We start from the raw sequence: 15,736 nt of genomic DNA, 5'->3' as shown, positions 1-15,736 counted from the left end.
TAGTAATGTAGTTTCAGTTAATCTGGATATTGTCTCTTTCAGAGAGTTCACTTCGACATACAAGTTGGAGAGCATGCCATCGACTACGCTAATGTTGCCCAGAAGGAAAAGTTGAGCGAACTACAGTTGCGTGTTCGTCAGCTGCTGGATCAAGTTGATCAAATAGCCAAGGAACAGAATTACCAAAGGGTAAGTGACCATTGTTAAGACCTCAGGTTTGTAGTTATGAAAAATACAAAATGTCCTAGAAAATTTGTCATATTGGTTTGGTGGGGTTAGGATACAGTAAGGCAGGAGTGTGTCTAAAATTAAGGATGCCAGTGTCTGGTCAGGTCATTCAAGTCTTGCGTTCACAGTTGTTCTATAGTAAGGTCAGGTAGTGAGATATCAGATTGAAATAGTTTGAACGTCTTATGAGGAGGATAGAGGAACACTTGACATAGAAAGTGTTGTTGGAAAATACAATCTAACAGTTACTAGAGCTGTTACTTGGTAAACATTCATACTAGAGCTGTTACTTGGTAAACATTCATCTGTTAGGCTGAGAAGAGTGAATTCAACCTGATAAGTGAGGGGAAGAACTGGTTAATCAAGGAAATGAAAATACAACACTGACCCTTGCTCTATATTATTGACAAATCTCACTTAAATTTGGAACTGTTGCTAAGTGATGCAATAGGTATAAATCACACAAGAACATAAAAGCTGAGAAATTTGAGTTGAATTTTTCATCTTCCTTCAGGTTTCAAGTCTTAACTAGCTCTGCAGGATTTTAGGTTTAGGAACAGGCTCTTCAAAGATGGAAGGCCATCAACATCTTTATGTTTTATAATTTTTTTTTAACAAGATTAAAAAAAAATTATGTGCGGCTTCATTTTGAGAGCTTTTGATGTTACTGTGCCACTGTAGGAGACTAGAGAAAAGACAGTGACAGGAATATCAGAAGTGTTAGAGAAAAGAATGACAAGAATATCAAAAGGGTTAGAGAAAAGACATGCCAGGAATATCAAAAGGGTTGGAGAAAAGGCACTGATAGGAATTTCAAAAGGGTATGGGAAAAAACAGTGACAGGAATATCAAAAGGGTTAGAGAAAAGACTGATATGAATATCAAAAGTGTTAGAGAAAAGACGGTGACAGGAATATCCAAAGGGTTTTATATAAATGTCTTATCAAAGATCAGCTGTGAGTCTTGTATTATCACATTAATGAAGGAAACTTGAAAAAGGAGTGAAGGAATGGAGATATGTAGGACCTACTAGTGTTTACAGAATACTACTCAAGTGAGGCCATATAACCATAATTGATGTTGGGTTGCTAGGAACAAGTTTCAAAAAATATATTTAGATCAGTTGACAGAAGAGGTCATAAAAATATTTATTATTTACTAGATATAAAGTACTAAGTAGTTTAAAAGAGACCACAGTCACATTTCTTGCTAAGGGACTTTTTCATTGGTGGAAAGAGATCAGAGTTCATGAATGAAAAGTAAAAGACAAAGAGGAATGCACTTAGTGCTGAAGAGGTACTGCTTAAAAACTGTAACATCTACCATGTGCCAGGCAAGCCACACACTAGTTGTAACCCCATTAGGTACTGTCGGCCAAAAAACTCGTGGCAGAGTTTCATAATTTTTCGTTCACCTGCCTGACGCACGATTCATGCCTTATTTATCTATATTGCAATACACTCCCTGAACACCTGAATTAGCCCTGGTCACTGACCAGCCCGAACTATATCCCCACACATTTACCCACTAAGTGGGTAATTTTAACTGTCAGTGTTACCAACGCTGCAGGTAAAATCTAGTCAAATGAGTTACCTGTGTTACCGTTGGCAACGCTGCCGCAAATACCTGCCACCAGTGGCCTGTCTCCTCATTCCTCAATTGTTTTTTGTTCGCCTTGCTGTGCGGATCAGTCCCACATCAGGCGAACTTTTGGTCATTTAGCCCGACCCCACTCAAAGAGTTTTCGCATCTTGGTTACAAACTACGAAATTTCCCGTTTCACTTTGGATAGCTACTTTGTACTCGCTATGGATAAGTTAGGAAATAAACGTCATCGCCTTCTACAAACGCCTCGACGATCGAGCCTTCTACTGCTGGATATGTTGGTGCTCATCGGCTCTAAAATAACGTTGTCGCCGACTGCAAACGCCTCTGCTTCTACTTCATCTACAGTTCGACGATCGAGCCTTCTGCTGCTGGATATGTTGGTGCTCATTGGCTCTGCACGCCCTTCAAGCGTAGGATGAGTACCCGCACACATGATCGACGTTCTTTTCGTTATTTCGTGTAGGAGGTTTAGTGCAATATTAGTCAGGAGACAACGAAACATTAGTTAGTTATTCCAGAAATTAGTGGACAGGTTATCATCTAGTATGTTAAGCATATTTCTAGCCTGACGAATAATTTAACCAAAATAGAGATAGTGGTACTAGTAGTATAGTGATTCTAATCGTTCTTTCAGCCCCCCTGCCTGTTCCAGAACCAGCTAACGGGTGCTGGGGTAATGGAGAACCGCAAGCCTCCGAGTGGGTAGGTTCTGCCGGCCCCCCGGCGCGGAGCAGGCAGTGTTTTGGCAGCAGAGTTTTCCCCTCCCCTCGATTTGTAAGTTCTCGGGATTGGATGACGGAAATTTAGGTAAAATACAGACTAGTAGGGATAATAGGCAAAATAGTGCTTAGGAAGAGAAGTGCAGGCTTCTTCCGGTCGGTTTTCTATTATAAGTAGTAGTTTATAGAGGGACAGTATCCTTAGAGCCTCTTGGGTGTTTCTTGCTTCGAGTTCCTTGCATCAGAAGCTTTTAGGCCATTGTTGGCCGTTCAGATCTGGTTTCGGGTCTGTCAGGTTCTGAAGGGTTGAATACTTATCCTTCGTCTTTAAGGTTACTTTCCTCTACTTATACGATAGCGTAATTTTTAATATCAACTAATTGTTCAACGCATATCGACGTACGATAATTCGTTATGTAGAGAAATCGAATAAAATTAACTACGGCTAGCCTAGTTTTCACAATGATATATCGTGTACAGTAGCCTAGCCTAGCCAAAAGTATTCGCTGTACTACATAACGGTAGAGTGATTTTTATAGTGGCTAACGCTTTAGGCTCAGGCATTCTGACTACGGATAATTCAGTAGAGGTGTAATTAAAACGAACGAGAATCCGATCTTAGTATAATTCAATATGAATGTAATCGAACAGAATGATCAGATTCTGTCCGACTAAAGCATTAATTGTATTGTATGTATCCTCATATTAGCGTAGTATAAATACTAACTCGGCAGTCATTCACGCTCTGGAATCAGCTGATGGCGAATACGGGTTTGTGTCGCCGTATCCACCTCATTCTTGTCCTGATTGGCTAGCGTAACTAACGTAACAACTCTTCCTTACTTAGGCCAGGTTTGTCGTCTTGAAGGAGAGGTGTTTTCAACTATGTTGGATATTTAACATAGTCAATACTGGTATCTTATGGCATATAATTAGATGTCAGATACTATAAGGAATTCGTTGTATGACGTCTTCATACGTTTAACAGACTAATGGCCGTCAGTAATTACATTGTGCTTCAATCTAATTGCCGTCAGTAATTACATTGTGCTTATGTCAATTACAGTTACAAAAGAATTGCCAGTTGTATTATCAAATTACAGTGACAACTGAAATTAATATTTGGCCTAATAAAATTAATTTATTTACCTTAAAATATGTAATTTATTAATTTTCAATTAAATTGAAATATGTAATTTATTACTTTTCAATTAAAATTACAACTACACAAGCGTGTCAAAACAGCACTGTTGTAAGGAGGCGTGGCTTAGACAGACAATGATGCCGGCTAGTCTATTTCCTTGGCTCCAGATTCAACCTGATATTATATCACTTGGTCTCGGCTAATGTTTTTGTTCATAGTTACCATAATGAGTATCTGGATACTTAACTTATGAAACAAAGTCATGCTGTTCGTCTTACGATGTAATTTAAGGCCAAGATTTAACTAATACGTCTCACTGGAAGCTAGTTTTTCCCTCAGCTTAGATGCGTAAATTTAGCGATTCCGTTCATTTTTCACTCGTTTTCATAGGTATTACGAACCTTACACTTTATTAATCTTTATCGGTGTGAAACAACAGTAAACGAGCTCTTTCATGCTATTACTTTCTTTTACCACGGCTGCGTTTGAATTCATACCAAAGCTTGGGACCTCTGTCCAGGGTTGCTGATGCACGTAATTTTGCCTTATCAGCTTCAGCTACATTTATAACATGAATACAGTGTAATTACCGTCGCACGCGGATGAATACAATAAACAGACGTTTTATCGGATTCGATTATTTTCGCACGCCGATCAATACAATAAAGTGATGTTGCTATAGGATTCGATCGTATTAGCAACAAGTTCTCGTTCGGTTGTTTATAGCTGTACGCAGTTATACGAGTATATTATCATTAAGATAATACTTTTTAACTTAGAAGAGGGTGCAAATTTAAGGAGGTGGAGATGTTAGACAGTTGTAATTCTCTCTCTCTCTCTCACTTTCCTGATTTCATTTTTTTTCTCTACTCATGCTGTTTTTCCACCCTCTCCTAACACTTGACTCATTGTGCAACAGAGAGGTTTTTCTTCCTGTTACACCTTTTCAAATATTTTTCTGTCAATTTCCCTTCAGCGCTGAATGACCTCATAGTTCCCAATATTCAGCCTTTGGCCTAAATTCTATTTTAAACCCTACAATCTCGCTGTCTGATGCACGATGCTGCCTACGCCAGCTGCGCGAGAGATATAGGAAGACTTCTTTGCAATGTAGTTCCGATTTTAAATACTAACTCCATCGTAAAATCGAATTAACGCAAGTCAATTACGGTAGCTTCAATACGGACTGTATTCACGACCACGTCTTGAATAATTTCCTGATTTTCTAATGTTTCTCAATTATTATGGGGAACAGAGTCGGTCTAGTTTTCTCTCGCCCAGTTTTTCTGTTAAAACTTATGTCTTTACACAACCTTCTTCAGCTGCTCATTCTTCGGATGTCGCTTCGGAGTCCTCTCTCTCTCTCTCTCTCTCTCTCTCTCTCTCTCTCTCTCTCTCTCTCTCTCTCTCTCTCTCTCTCTCTCTCTCTCTCCGGGTTAAAGGAAATTTGGAGGGGCTGCCTTCGTAGCACCTTCCACAGGCCCTGTAGTTCTCAGGCTGCTGATGTTGATGCTTCAAGGCGATTCCGCAACTCCCTTACTTGTTTTGAGACATAATGTCCTCCGTAGTTCTTGAGGAGGCTACGGCAGTTGGAGATTCACCTGCGCCATCGTTGACTGTATCGATAACCGGTTGTCACCACCCACTCCCTTTCATGGGTAGTTAGTAATCTTCCTTCTTCGTTCCCATTTATATACCTTAGGAGTGCGAGACGTAACGTGCTTACCGCGGTAATTGCTGGGGGGGCTACGGCCGTTCGCAGTTCGCCTGCATCGTAATTAGCACCTTTTGTGCCCTCGGCCCCCTTTCTTAGGGTAGCTGGTAATCCTTCTGCGGCTCCCATTGGTTCCGCAGTTTGTAACCCGTTATGAAAGCACTGTACCAGCCCCAGTTGTTCTCCACCTGCACAATGTCGCCGCTAGGTGTTCTGTGGGTTTACTCGTAGTGACTTTTTCTCATCCTTATTTCTCAACTTTTTTTTCCTGCTGCTTTTCTGTCCCGTCCTTATGGGGTTTTCAAGGTGGGTTCGACCTTGATTCCGTGTCTGGGAATACTTCTTTCCCTCACTTGCTCCGGACTCCAGTCTAGGTTTAATACGTATTGGTAAAGGGGGTTAGTTGGATCGCGTTTTGCGACTTCTTCGCTCTTTAGGGGTGTTGCTCGCCTATTGTAGTCGTCCTGGTCTCGTGTCATAGTCAATGATGAGTGCGGAGTTTCGCAGTAAATTGAGACTGGTTCAAGGTTAGGTCATCGTCTTGGTTGGTACATGTTTGGCGCAACAGTATGGGAGTGACTCGCATGTGTGGTCGTTCATCGCCAAGGTATATTCGGCTCAGGCGTAACGTTATCGTCACCGGGTAGTGAGGGTATCCGCAGTCGAGTGACTAACTCTTACAGGTTTTGCGGAACTGGTGACAGACAGTTCGCTCTTGTGAGTGGGTGCACAGCGGTCGGACAGCAGGGTTTACATCGTGATGTCTGGGGGAAGTGCGGGTTGCGCAGTCGAGTACGACTTGCACAGAAGTTTATCATCTTCTTGTTGGTATATCGTTGCGCAATCGGATCGGTAGGCTCAGATATGATGGGATCTTATGTAGTTTAGTATCGAGTAGTAGGTTCCGGATTCTTGGGTGCTGCTCTTGTCGGGGTTCGGCTTTTCTCCTTTTTTTTTTTCCTGTTCCGGTGTGGCCGGACAGGTGTGACAGGGGATAGATACCTTTGATGAGAGACTCGTTTGCTAGTTGCGTTTTTTTTTTTTTGTTTCTCCGGCGAAGGAAGCGAGTATAACGGATTGTGGACTTTGTCCATTCTATCTTTCCGCATTCCAGGCTCCGGAGGGATCTCAGTTAATTCAAGTAATGTTTGATATGTTGTATTCAACCAAACCAGCAGTCTCAAACATCAAGTAGGGTAGTCTGGTTTCGGCGAGTCGGGCAGTTTTTGGGGAATGACTTAAGCTAGCATCATTTTCTGTATTGAGGTAGCGGGTAACTCCTCTGCCGGAGTCCGACTTCCGGTTTACAAGTCAGTTGAGGTTTTTCTCTATTGGGTTCCTTCATTGATTCGTGTGGTAAGGGTTACGGATTATGAGACTCGTATTTGGAGGACACCTTTCACAGCCACTCTGTGTGGATGTGGTGAGAGTTGATGGGTGTTTCTCTGAGCCTGGACTGTTTGATAACCTCTTCACTTTGGTTTCGATGGGGTTTGCATACCAGACTAACATTTCTGAGGGTTATGCTATGTTTTTGGCAAGGAGAGGAGGGACTATTGTTAAATCATTGCCTCAGCGCTATCCGGACACTCATAAGAATGGGTTCTTAGTTAATCCAAGGGCGCAAGTATGCGGAGGGCTACCCTTTGGCTTCCAGAGGAATGTTTCGCTGTCGGTGATTGTGTAGGTGGTTTTTTGTTTTGAGAGTTGTGGTTTTTTACAACACCGTACCTTAAGGAATTTAAGTCTCTTCAGAGAGGTTACTCTCTCGGGGTTGTGTCGTTGCGGTAACTCAGTTTTATAGTTGGCTTGGTAGAGTTAGGGTGTTAGAAGTTTAGGTAAGCAGTGATAGTCTAAATGAAGTTCAGGGTGTTAGAAGTTTAGGGAGGCAGTGATAGTCTAAATAAACTTTATGGTGTTAGAAGTTTAGGGAGGCAGTGATAGTCTAAATAAACTTTATGGTGTTAGAAGTTTAGGGAGGCAGTGATAGTCTAATGAACTCTAGTGTTTCTGTTGGTCAAGCTTAGACAGTTGTGTTCCTTTTGTCCCTTAGGCCCTTGAGGTTAGGCAGATCCCGATGGTCATGTTGGAATAACTACTACTTCTTCAGCACAAGTCATCTACATCAGTAAGCAGTAGAGAACTGAAGGTCATGCACACTCAACTTCTCCTCCATACATGAGAGGCTACATAGCCACATGGGAGGTTCACCATTTCCCCTCCATACATGAGAGGTATAGAATACCACATGGGAGGTTCTTCAGACTCAGGCGGTACCTAGGACTCGACACCGACGGTATGGTACTTCCTATGCAAGCATCCTCACTTACTGAGCTGGACAACCAGGTGAGATTTTTTTTTTTCTTTGCCTCTATGAATAAGAAGTATAGCTTATCACATGGGAGGTACTTCTGACTCAGATAGTACCTTAGACTCAACACTGACTTTGAAGTACTTTCTTTGCAAACATCTTCACCTACTGAGCTGGACGACCAGGTGAGGAGATTTGTTTTTTACCTCCATGAATAAGAAGTATAGCTTATCACATGGGAGGTACTTCTGACTTAGACAGTACCTTACACTCAACACTGATGTTGAAGAACTTTCTTTGCAAACATCCTCACCTCCGAGTTTAGATAACTAAGTAAGGATACATGCTTTTATACATGCTAGGTTGCTTATGAGTTACCTGCGTATGTTCCGTGGACAGGTCGGGCTGAATGAGATTGACCCCGCCTCCGACTAAATGTTGTTAATCGGGCTAATTCAGGTGTTCAGGGAGTGTATTGCAATATGAAGTTTTCATAATAAAACTAATATTGTAATACTTACCTGAACACCTGAATGATTCCCACCCTCCTCCCCACTTCAATTTGATAGTGAATGATTCAATTGAGGAATGAGGAGACAGGCCACTGGTGGCAGGTATTTGCGGCAGCGTTGCCAACGGTAACACAGGTAACTCATTTGACTAGATTTTACCTGCAGCGTTGGTAACACTGACAGTTAAAATTACCCACTTAGTGGGTAAATGTGTGGGGATATAGTTCGGGCTGGTCAGTGACCAGGGCTAATTCAGGTGTTCAGGTAAGTATTACAATATTAGTTTTATTATGAAAACTTCATTTTTCTTTTCAAAGATGGATGAAATCATGTGTAATGACATTAAAAACAGTCACTGATATCTTTAGAACATTATGTTATGTTATTGTGTAAAACTATTTTCCATATAGCAAAATTGACGTGAACGAAACGAAGTGATAAAAAACGTCATATCACAACCATAGATATGCATTACCAAATAGATAGGAGACACCTATCATAGTTAGTTCACATTAAACATAGTCCTTAAATTATCATTTCAATATTAAGTTGAAGGTAGTTGAACTATTCCATTTGTTAAATTTTACAGAAAACATTGGAATCTCACAAAATGCTATCAAATTTAAAAACAAAAAGAAAAAAAAACCGATATCTTAACAATGTGAACTAGGCGACCTCACTCTATTGCTTTTGATGTTATGTGCACGGGTATCTAATGTCAATGTGTCATTTATCGGTCTAAGAAACATCCTTCGATGAGCGAGAGAATTATTGCACTGCTTAATAAACCGGAGAGAATCATACATAGATGAATAAAATTGTTTAAAGGACGGCAAAGTTTAGGACATGGGCCTAGAGGTGGAATACCTCGAAGCACCACATGAGAGCAAGACAATACAGTAGTGAAAATGTTGCTGAGCAACATTCATTTGTGAACTTTGAATTCTAGTGCCTCGTCACGACATTGCTGAACCAGGGATCATAACTAGCTTTACGCTTATGACTGGTGTCTGATGAATACTTTAGATGGAGAGGAAGAGATTTTTAAATCTACACTTGAAGTCTGATAGTTGTCTAATGAATAAGCAAACTTATCTTTGATGGATGAGAGATTCAGTTAGGCTTACTTTTTTTCTTTTTTTTTTATCGGTGGCCAGTGATTACCACGGATAGGGAGGGACACGGTTTCAATGATGCATGCATTTTTTTTTCTTCAAAACCTAAAGAATACATTTTATTGGGAGATACTTTACTAACATCGGCCTAATCCTTCCATCACTCCTATAAGCCACCTCCGCTCCGCTCTCTTCTACATCTCAGCGACTAGATCCGACTTCTCACTACGAACTCCACCTCGTGAAAGCATCACTAATGATAACGGTTATTTTAAAATTCCCCGCACCGACAACGGACGCCTTAAAATACATGTTTGTAAAACATTTTCTGTTCAAAGAAACTTTATCTTTCATTCCACAAAATGTGTGCATACCCTCGTGTTACACCCTGTAGCCGTCAAAGAGCAACCCTTGATTAAGGGGGCCGGCCGGCTAATGCCCTTTTTCAAGGACAGGACTTTGATATTCATACCACTTAATAAGGTGACTTGGGACATCTCCAAACCGCATATGATTTTCGCCTTTGACCTTCAGTTTTGTGACGCCAGGGCGATTTATCCCGAAAATAACCATTTTTCAAAAATCATCTACCTCCTTGATATTTAATATTAAGACCTGGGATTACTACCATATATAGACCTGATGTAGACCTCCAATCGAATGGAGAGTTTTTTTTCTAAAAGTCATTTTTTTGCAAGATATGAATTTTTCAATATGGTAAAAAAATAAACCCTATAAATCAGGAGAAAAAAATTTATAAAAAAAATACGAAACAAAAATTGGAAAAAAGGGCTCTATTTGATTGTTCTATAATGTCTTCCTGAGTTATATACCAAATTTCAATGTTATAGCTTTAAAACTAAGTGAGAAGATAGATTTAGAAGGTCAATAAGTATAGTTTTGAGATACGGGCGTTCAAAGTTTTCCTTCGTATTTCTATAAAGACATGTTAATAAATAATGATTATTATGTAATATATTTCTTTTTGTGTATTAAAAAACTAAACCAAAACTATTTGATTTATCATAATTTAATCATAAATGATGATCCCTTTGCTCATATATCGCAGCCTGGGGCACTGCTTGAGGCAAGATGGGGCACTTCTTCCTACGCAATTCTCTCTCTCCCCTTCGCTAACTCGGCTTATTACAGCGAATTTTCTTCTTCTGTATGTTAGCGAGATGTTTTCCTTGTATTTTCCTCTTTGGCATGATGAAATTCTTGCCCGAAACAAAGATGAACAAACGTAAATGCAAGAGAATTTCAAGAGGTGAAACTCGAAGGCGTACTCTTGTTTTACAAAGACAACTTTAATAAATCATGATTATTATGAATTTTCATATTCCATTTTGGGTTTAAAAAAACCAAAACTTTGTTATTTATCATGAATGAAGATCTCTTTGCTCAAAGATCGTCGTAGCCTTGGGCACAGTGTGACGTGTGCTGTCAAGAAAGACGGGGGCGTTACTAAGCAACCCTCCCCTCTCTCTTCACTAACTACGCATATATTATAATATTCTGTAATAATACTTGAGCGATTTTTCTTCGTCTGTATGCTAGCAAGATGTTTTCCTTGTCTTTTCCTCATTGGCATGATGAAATTCTTGCCGAAACCTACATAAACATACGTAAACGCAGGCGTATGTCAGAGGTGAAATGGAACGTGTAGACTACTCGACGTCTGTAATCGCACTAAATCAGGACAGGACAGTGGACTTGGCCTGAAGTCTCCTTCTCGACTCGGGGAATGTCTACAGATGCCATTTCTCCCAATTTCTTTGACAATAATTATCAAAATTTACGATAATAGGGGAAATATTGCATTTTCTTGTACGGATCAATGTTTTAGGCTTATTGAGTTACGTTAACTAATTACCCTGTAACTACGAAAGTAAGAGGAATTTTGACGAAATATTTCGTATACGTATTCTCAATTGCCATATGAAGCTCCATGAATTTTTTCATGACTTTGCATTTTTCGCCCTATACCTCCATATATAGGCGTTCCGGCCGGCCCCCTTAAAGCAGTAGGTTTTTCTTGAGAGAAAAAAACAAAAAAAACATGAAATAGACTTAAACGAGAACGTCACCTTTCCTATTTCTTATTCTTTCAGCTGCTTATAATATGCTTATGTAAGTAGGTCTAGTAGTTATCATGTGAACTAATTTGAATTAATTTCTATTTAAAAGAAATGAATAGCTACAGAAAGATCATCCTAAGAAAGCTTTAAGGAAAGTAAGCCTTTCTTAATGTATTCGTCAGTTTTGACTCCCACAGCTTTCCAAGGTGTCCAAATGAAACAGGATGATATGCAAGGAACTTCGATAAAAAATAAGAAACGAATTATATTCGTTTGATTTTTTTTTATAAGTTGCTTTTTAGACTTTGAATAGCTAGGTCTGAGTTAATTATGTTAAGCAATTATTAAAAGGATAAGAAGAAAGGCGAACATGGCTAATAAAACAAGAATAACGGGAATAGTCAAATAAAGCAGATTTATATATTATATATTTATATATATATAACATATATATATATATATATATAGATATATATATATATATATATATATATATATTGTCGATTTAAATATTCATTAATATTACGTATCCGAGAGAGTATGCTGCTGAAAATAGACCTAGGCTTATCATGTGGGAAAATCAGAAGTCCAATTTAGGCCCACTAAACGTGTCATGCAAATTATTTTATTGATCAAAGGACAAAATTAGTTTAACTAAACATCGTTTTCAAAGAATGTTAACGCCTTGATGTATTATTTATCGGCTGTAGGAGACGAAATGACAACACTTCAGTGCAGTACGATATGTTGAGTCAAGACTCGAGCGGCAGCAAAGCCAACTTCAAAATCTTCGGAATGCTGTTACGAAGCTAGAGTTGAAAATAAAATTAGAAATCGTGGACGGTGGACCCATCGGTATATATTTTCCTTACTTTGCAAAATAATTATCTTTCATACGTTGAATAAGTCTACTCAGTTCTAATGTCATTTATTTCAAGTATAGCACCTTTGAAAGGAAATTTTATTTATTGTTAAGTAAATATTCTGGCACCTGCATATGGCAATATTTCCATAACGAACAATGAATTAAGAAACTACGCCAATTCTTTGTTGGCCGTCTGTACATAGAAATGCTTAAGGATTGAAGAGTGGAATGGAGAAGAGAGGATGGCAAATCAAGATAAATAACGCTTGTGGTGACTGAAAAGTAAGCAAAGGAAAAACAGGGATGGGAGAGGGGATGTGCGTCAGTTACAGAACTACATATAGTATTGTTGAACTGAATACTACTGAAATGTGTTGAATGTAATAGCTGGTATTGTAAGAAATACTGATGAGGGCTCATAAAATATAAATTGAAGAAGTGATTTTCATAGTTAAGGGGGCTGCCCTAGCAAATGGCAAAACATTTCTGTTACTGGACTCAGAATCATGTACTTAGAAGGCAGTAAGGGAAAAGTTGCAATGCTTTGCAAGAAGGGAGAAATAAGATTGCTAGCTTATTGTTTAAAGAAGCATAACGACAAAAGACAGATTCATTTGTGGATTGAATTAGAATGGTCATGTTACAGAAGAGCATAATTTCAACATTTTTTGGGGGGTAATAGCTGCAATATATTGATATCTCAAAGACTGAAATGGTTTGGAGAGGTCAACTGACAAGACTAGAAGCAGCTATGGAAGTACTAGTATGTTGAAAACCATTAGAAAGGCCAGAGAATTTTGGACATTAAAGCACAGATTGAGACATGTCTTGTGAGAATTCTGGCATACAAAGAATTCAAGAGAAAAGTAGAGGGAACTCAATTCAGTTTTCTTGTGAGAAAATGTTGACGATGTAAAGTGCTGTATTGTTTTTTGTCTCCTGCACAACATGTTATCAGTATGTAATGCATATTTTAATTTAATACTGCAATTAACGTATAGAAATATGAATGCATCATGATCAGTTATTACATTTGCAGTACCGTGAAGAACGTTTCCGTCAGACTTCTGAGAGTACAAATCAGCGTGTTCTGTGGTGGTCCATCGGTCAAGTTTGCATCTTGGTGGTAATGGGTTTCTGGCAGATGCGTCACCTGAAGAGCTTCTTCGAAGCCAAGAAACTAGTCTAATTGTGATATAAATCATTAAATTATATTTTTTATTTTCCATTTGACTAAATCTTTAATTAAACCAAGAATTGGTTCTATGTGCAAGTGCTTCTGAATTGTTGAGAAATTGCACAAAATTGTACTGTACTGCATTTCATTAAAGTTTTATTTTGGATGTTCAGTCATCATGGTATGAAAATGTTATTTCTTTGTATTATTTTTTTGTTTGTTTGCTTGCATTAGATTTATATTGCAGCATCGTCTTGTTACGCATGTGAACAGGTCTAGAATATTAAAAGTGTTATGAGATATGAACACCTTGTGTACTGTACATAAAAGACCATAGTTATTAAGGTGTTTCTTCATCTTCAAGTTGTTTCTCTACTGATGGTATTAGTCTTATCATTATTTTGAGGTTTGTCTCTTATATCTGGTACTGGTTTCTAACCACACAGTATTTGTGTAATTTGTTATACGTATTTATGCCGTGGCTCAAGGTATTCCATTTTATTCTGATATCTTTTTATTTCTTCAGCCAGTTTGTGTTTGATGTGGTAATGCTTGTTATCCGTGTCTTCTGTAGTTAATATTTTACTAGGTCATAAAGGAAATTTCATTTAATATTTTATTAGCATGTTGAAAACAGTGACAATCTATTTTTCAAACTACAGTGCTTCAAAGAAGTCTCTTTATGCCTTAATAGTAAGATCTGATTGCCATGTTTTTCAAAGCAAAACCCTTAAGATTTAAGGAGATTTAAGTCAGGAAAATGTAGTTGGTAGGTTGTGTAAAGGTTTTCATTTGATAAAATATAAAAACTTGTACAGTTTACTCAGGATTTCTTATTCTGACTAGTAATTATCTAGGGACCTGTAAATATGAACAATTACTAATTGAATTGCTATGAATAGAGAACATCTATGTCTTGTGTGTAAGGTTCCTTTCATTTATTTGCACAAATTTTAGATCAGGAAATATCATAATAAAAGTTTGCTGTAGGCTATTTGAATTCGTTGCTTTGGACAGGTAACTCTTTGAACTTTGAGAAAGCCATGCATTTTCTTTTTTCCTCACCTAGGTACGTACTGTATTATGAGTACAACTTTAAGAAATTTTCTGTATTACTTGGTCACTGAATGTGATCTCTTTTATACTGTACTGTGCTGTGCATTGGAGTCGTAGAAAACATTCGCCGTAGAATTGCATAAAGGAAACAGTCCGTGGAAGCCAAGATGCTCGGTTTTGTACAAGGTGTAATTATTGCTTTCGTTGAATGTGTGATTTTTAGATGATTTGAATGAAATAAATTTATTCTTAATGAAACTTTTCTTATTCTCCTGTCAGCTCATAATATTCATTCATTCTTAATTTTATTGAATGACTGTACAGTATATATTAGTAAAAGAAAAAAAAAAAATAGTTCCTACACATTATTCAAGCCATCGGTCCTTTATATAAGGAATTACTTTCTGATGTAAAGGAGTTCCTCATTGGACGAATGGTTTTTGCGCTCAGCTACCAATCTGGCGGTCCGAAGTTAGATTCTCGGCGCGGCCAACGTGGAATCAGAGGAATGTATTTTTGGTGATAGAAATTCATTTCTTGATATAATGTGGTTTGGATCTCACAATAATCTGCAGGTCCCATTGCTAGGTGACCAATTGGTTCCTAGCCACGTAAAAATATCTAATCCTTCAGGCCAGCCCTAGGAGAGCTGTTGATCAGCTCAGTGGTCTGGTAAAACTACGATATACTTATCTGACGTAAAGGACCTCAGGTTTGTATAGTTAGGAAAAATACAATTTACTTTCAAAAATTGTGATTTCACCAATGAAAATATAAAGAATATGCTATATTTCCTTAGAAATAATTTTTCTAGGTTTAATATGCACATTATTTTTTACATTTTCATTATAATGAATGAATCATAGATATCTCATCCGTGAATTCCTGTATCCGTAACTCAATGTGAAACGCCTTTTTCAAACCTTTTTAGGATTCCTACTTCCCCAACAACAACAACAAAGTAATTGGTAAGTGCCTCAGTGGCATGGTTGGTATATTGTTGGCCTGCCACCTTGGTGGCCGCGAGTTTGATTCTCAGGCATTCCTATGAGGAATTAGAGATGTGTATTTGTGGAGGTAGAAGTTCACTCTCGATGTAGTTCGGAAGTCACGTTATGCCGTTGGTCGCGTTGCTGAATAACCACTGGTTCCATGCAACGTAAAAACACCATACAAACAAAGGTTGTGGGCTTACTCGCCGAGTAA

The 15,736-nt window shown here is 38.4% G+C and overlaps 1 protein-coding gene across 1 annotated transcript in view; it reads left to right on the top strand.

Annotated features, from left to right (window-relative positions):
- Positions 1–13,595, top strand: part of LOC135195504 (transmembrane emp24 domain-containing protein eca-like) — a 48,256-nt gene extending 34,661 nt beyond the window's left edge. Inside the window, exons 4-5 of the mRNA XM_064221729.1 lie at positions 43–189; positions 13,337–13,595. Coding sequence (XP_064077799.1) covers positions 43–189; positions 13,337–13,486 — 297 coding nt within the window. The 3' untranslated portion in view covers positions 13,487–13,595. The remainder of the gene's footprint in view (positions 1–42; positions 190–13,336) is intronic.
- The last annotated feature ends 2,141 nt before the right edge of the window (positions 13,596–15,736 follow it).

This window comes from Macrobrachium nipponense, chromosome 16 (assembly GCF_015104395.2).
Source record: "Macrobrachium nipponense isolate FS-2020 chromosome 16, ASM1510439v2, whole genome shotgun sequence".
Taxonomy (NCBI): Eukaryota; Metazoa; Arthropoda; class Malacostraca; order Decapoda; family Palaemonidae; genus Macrobrachium; species Macrobrachium nipponense.
Note: the sequence above shows the minus strand (reverse complement) of the source record. Positions and strands in the feature narration are given on the sequence as shown.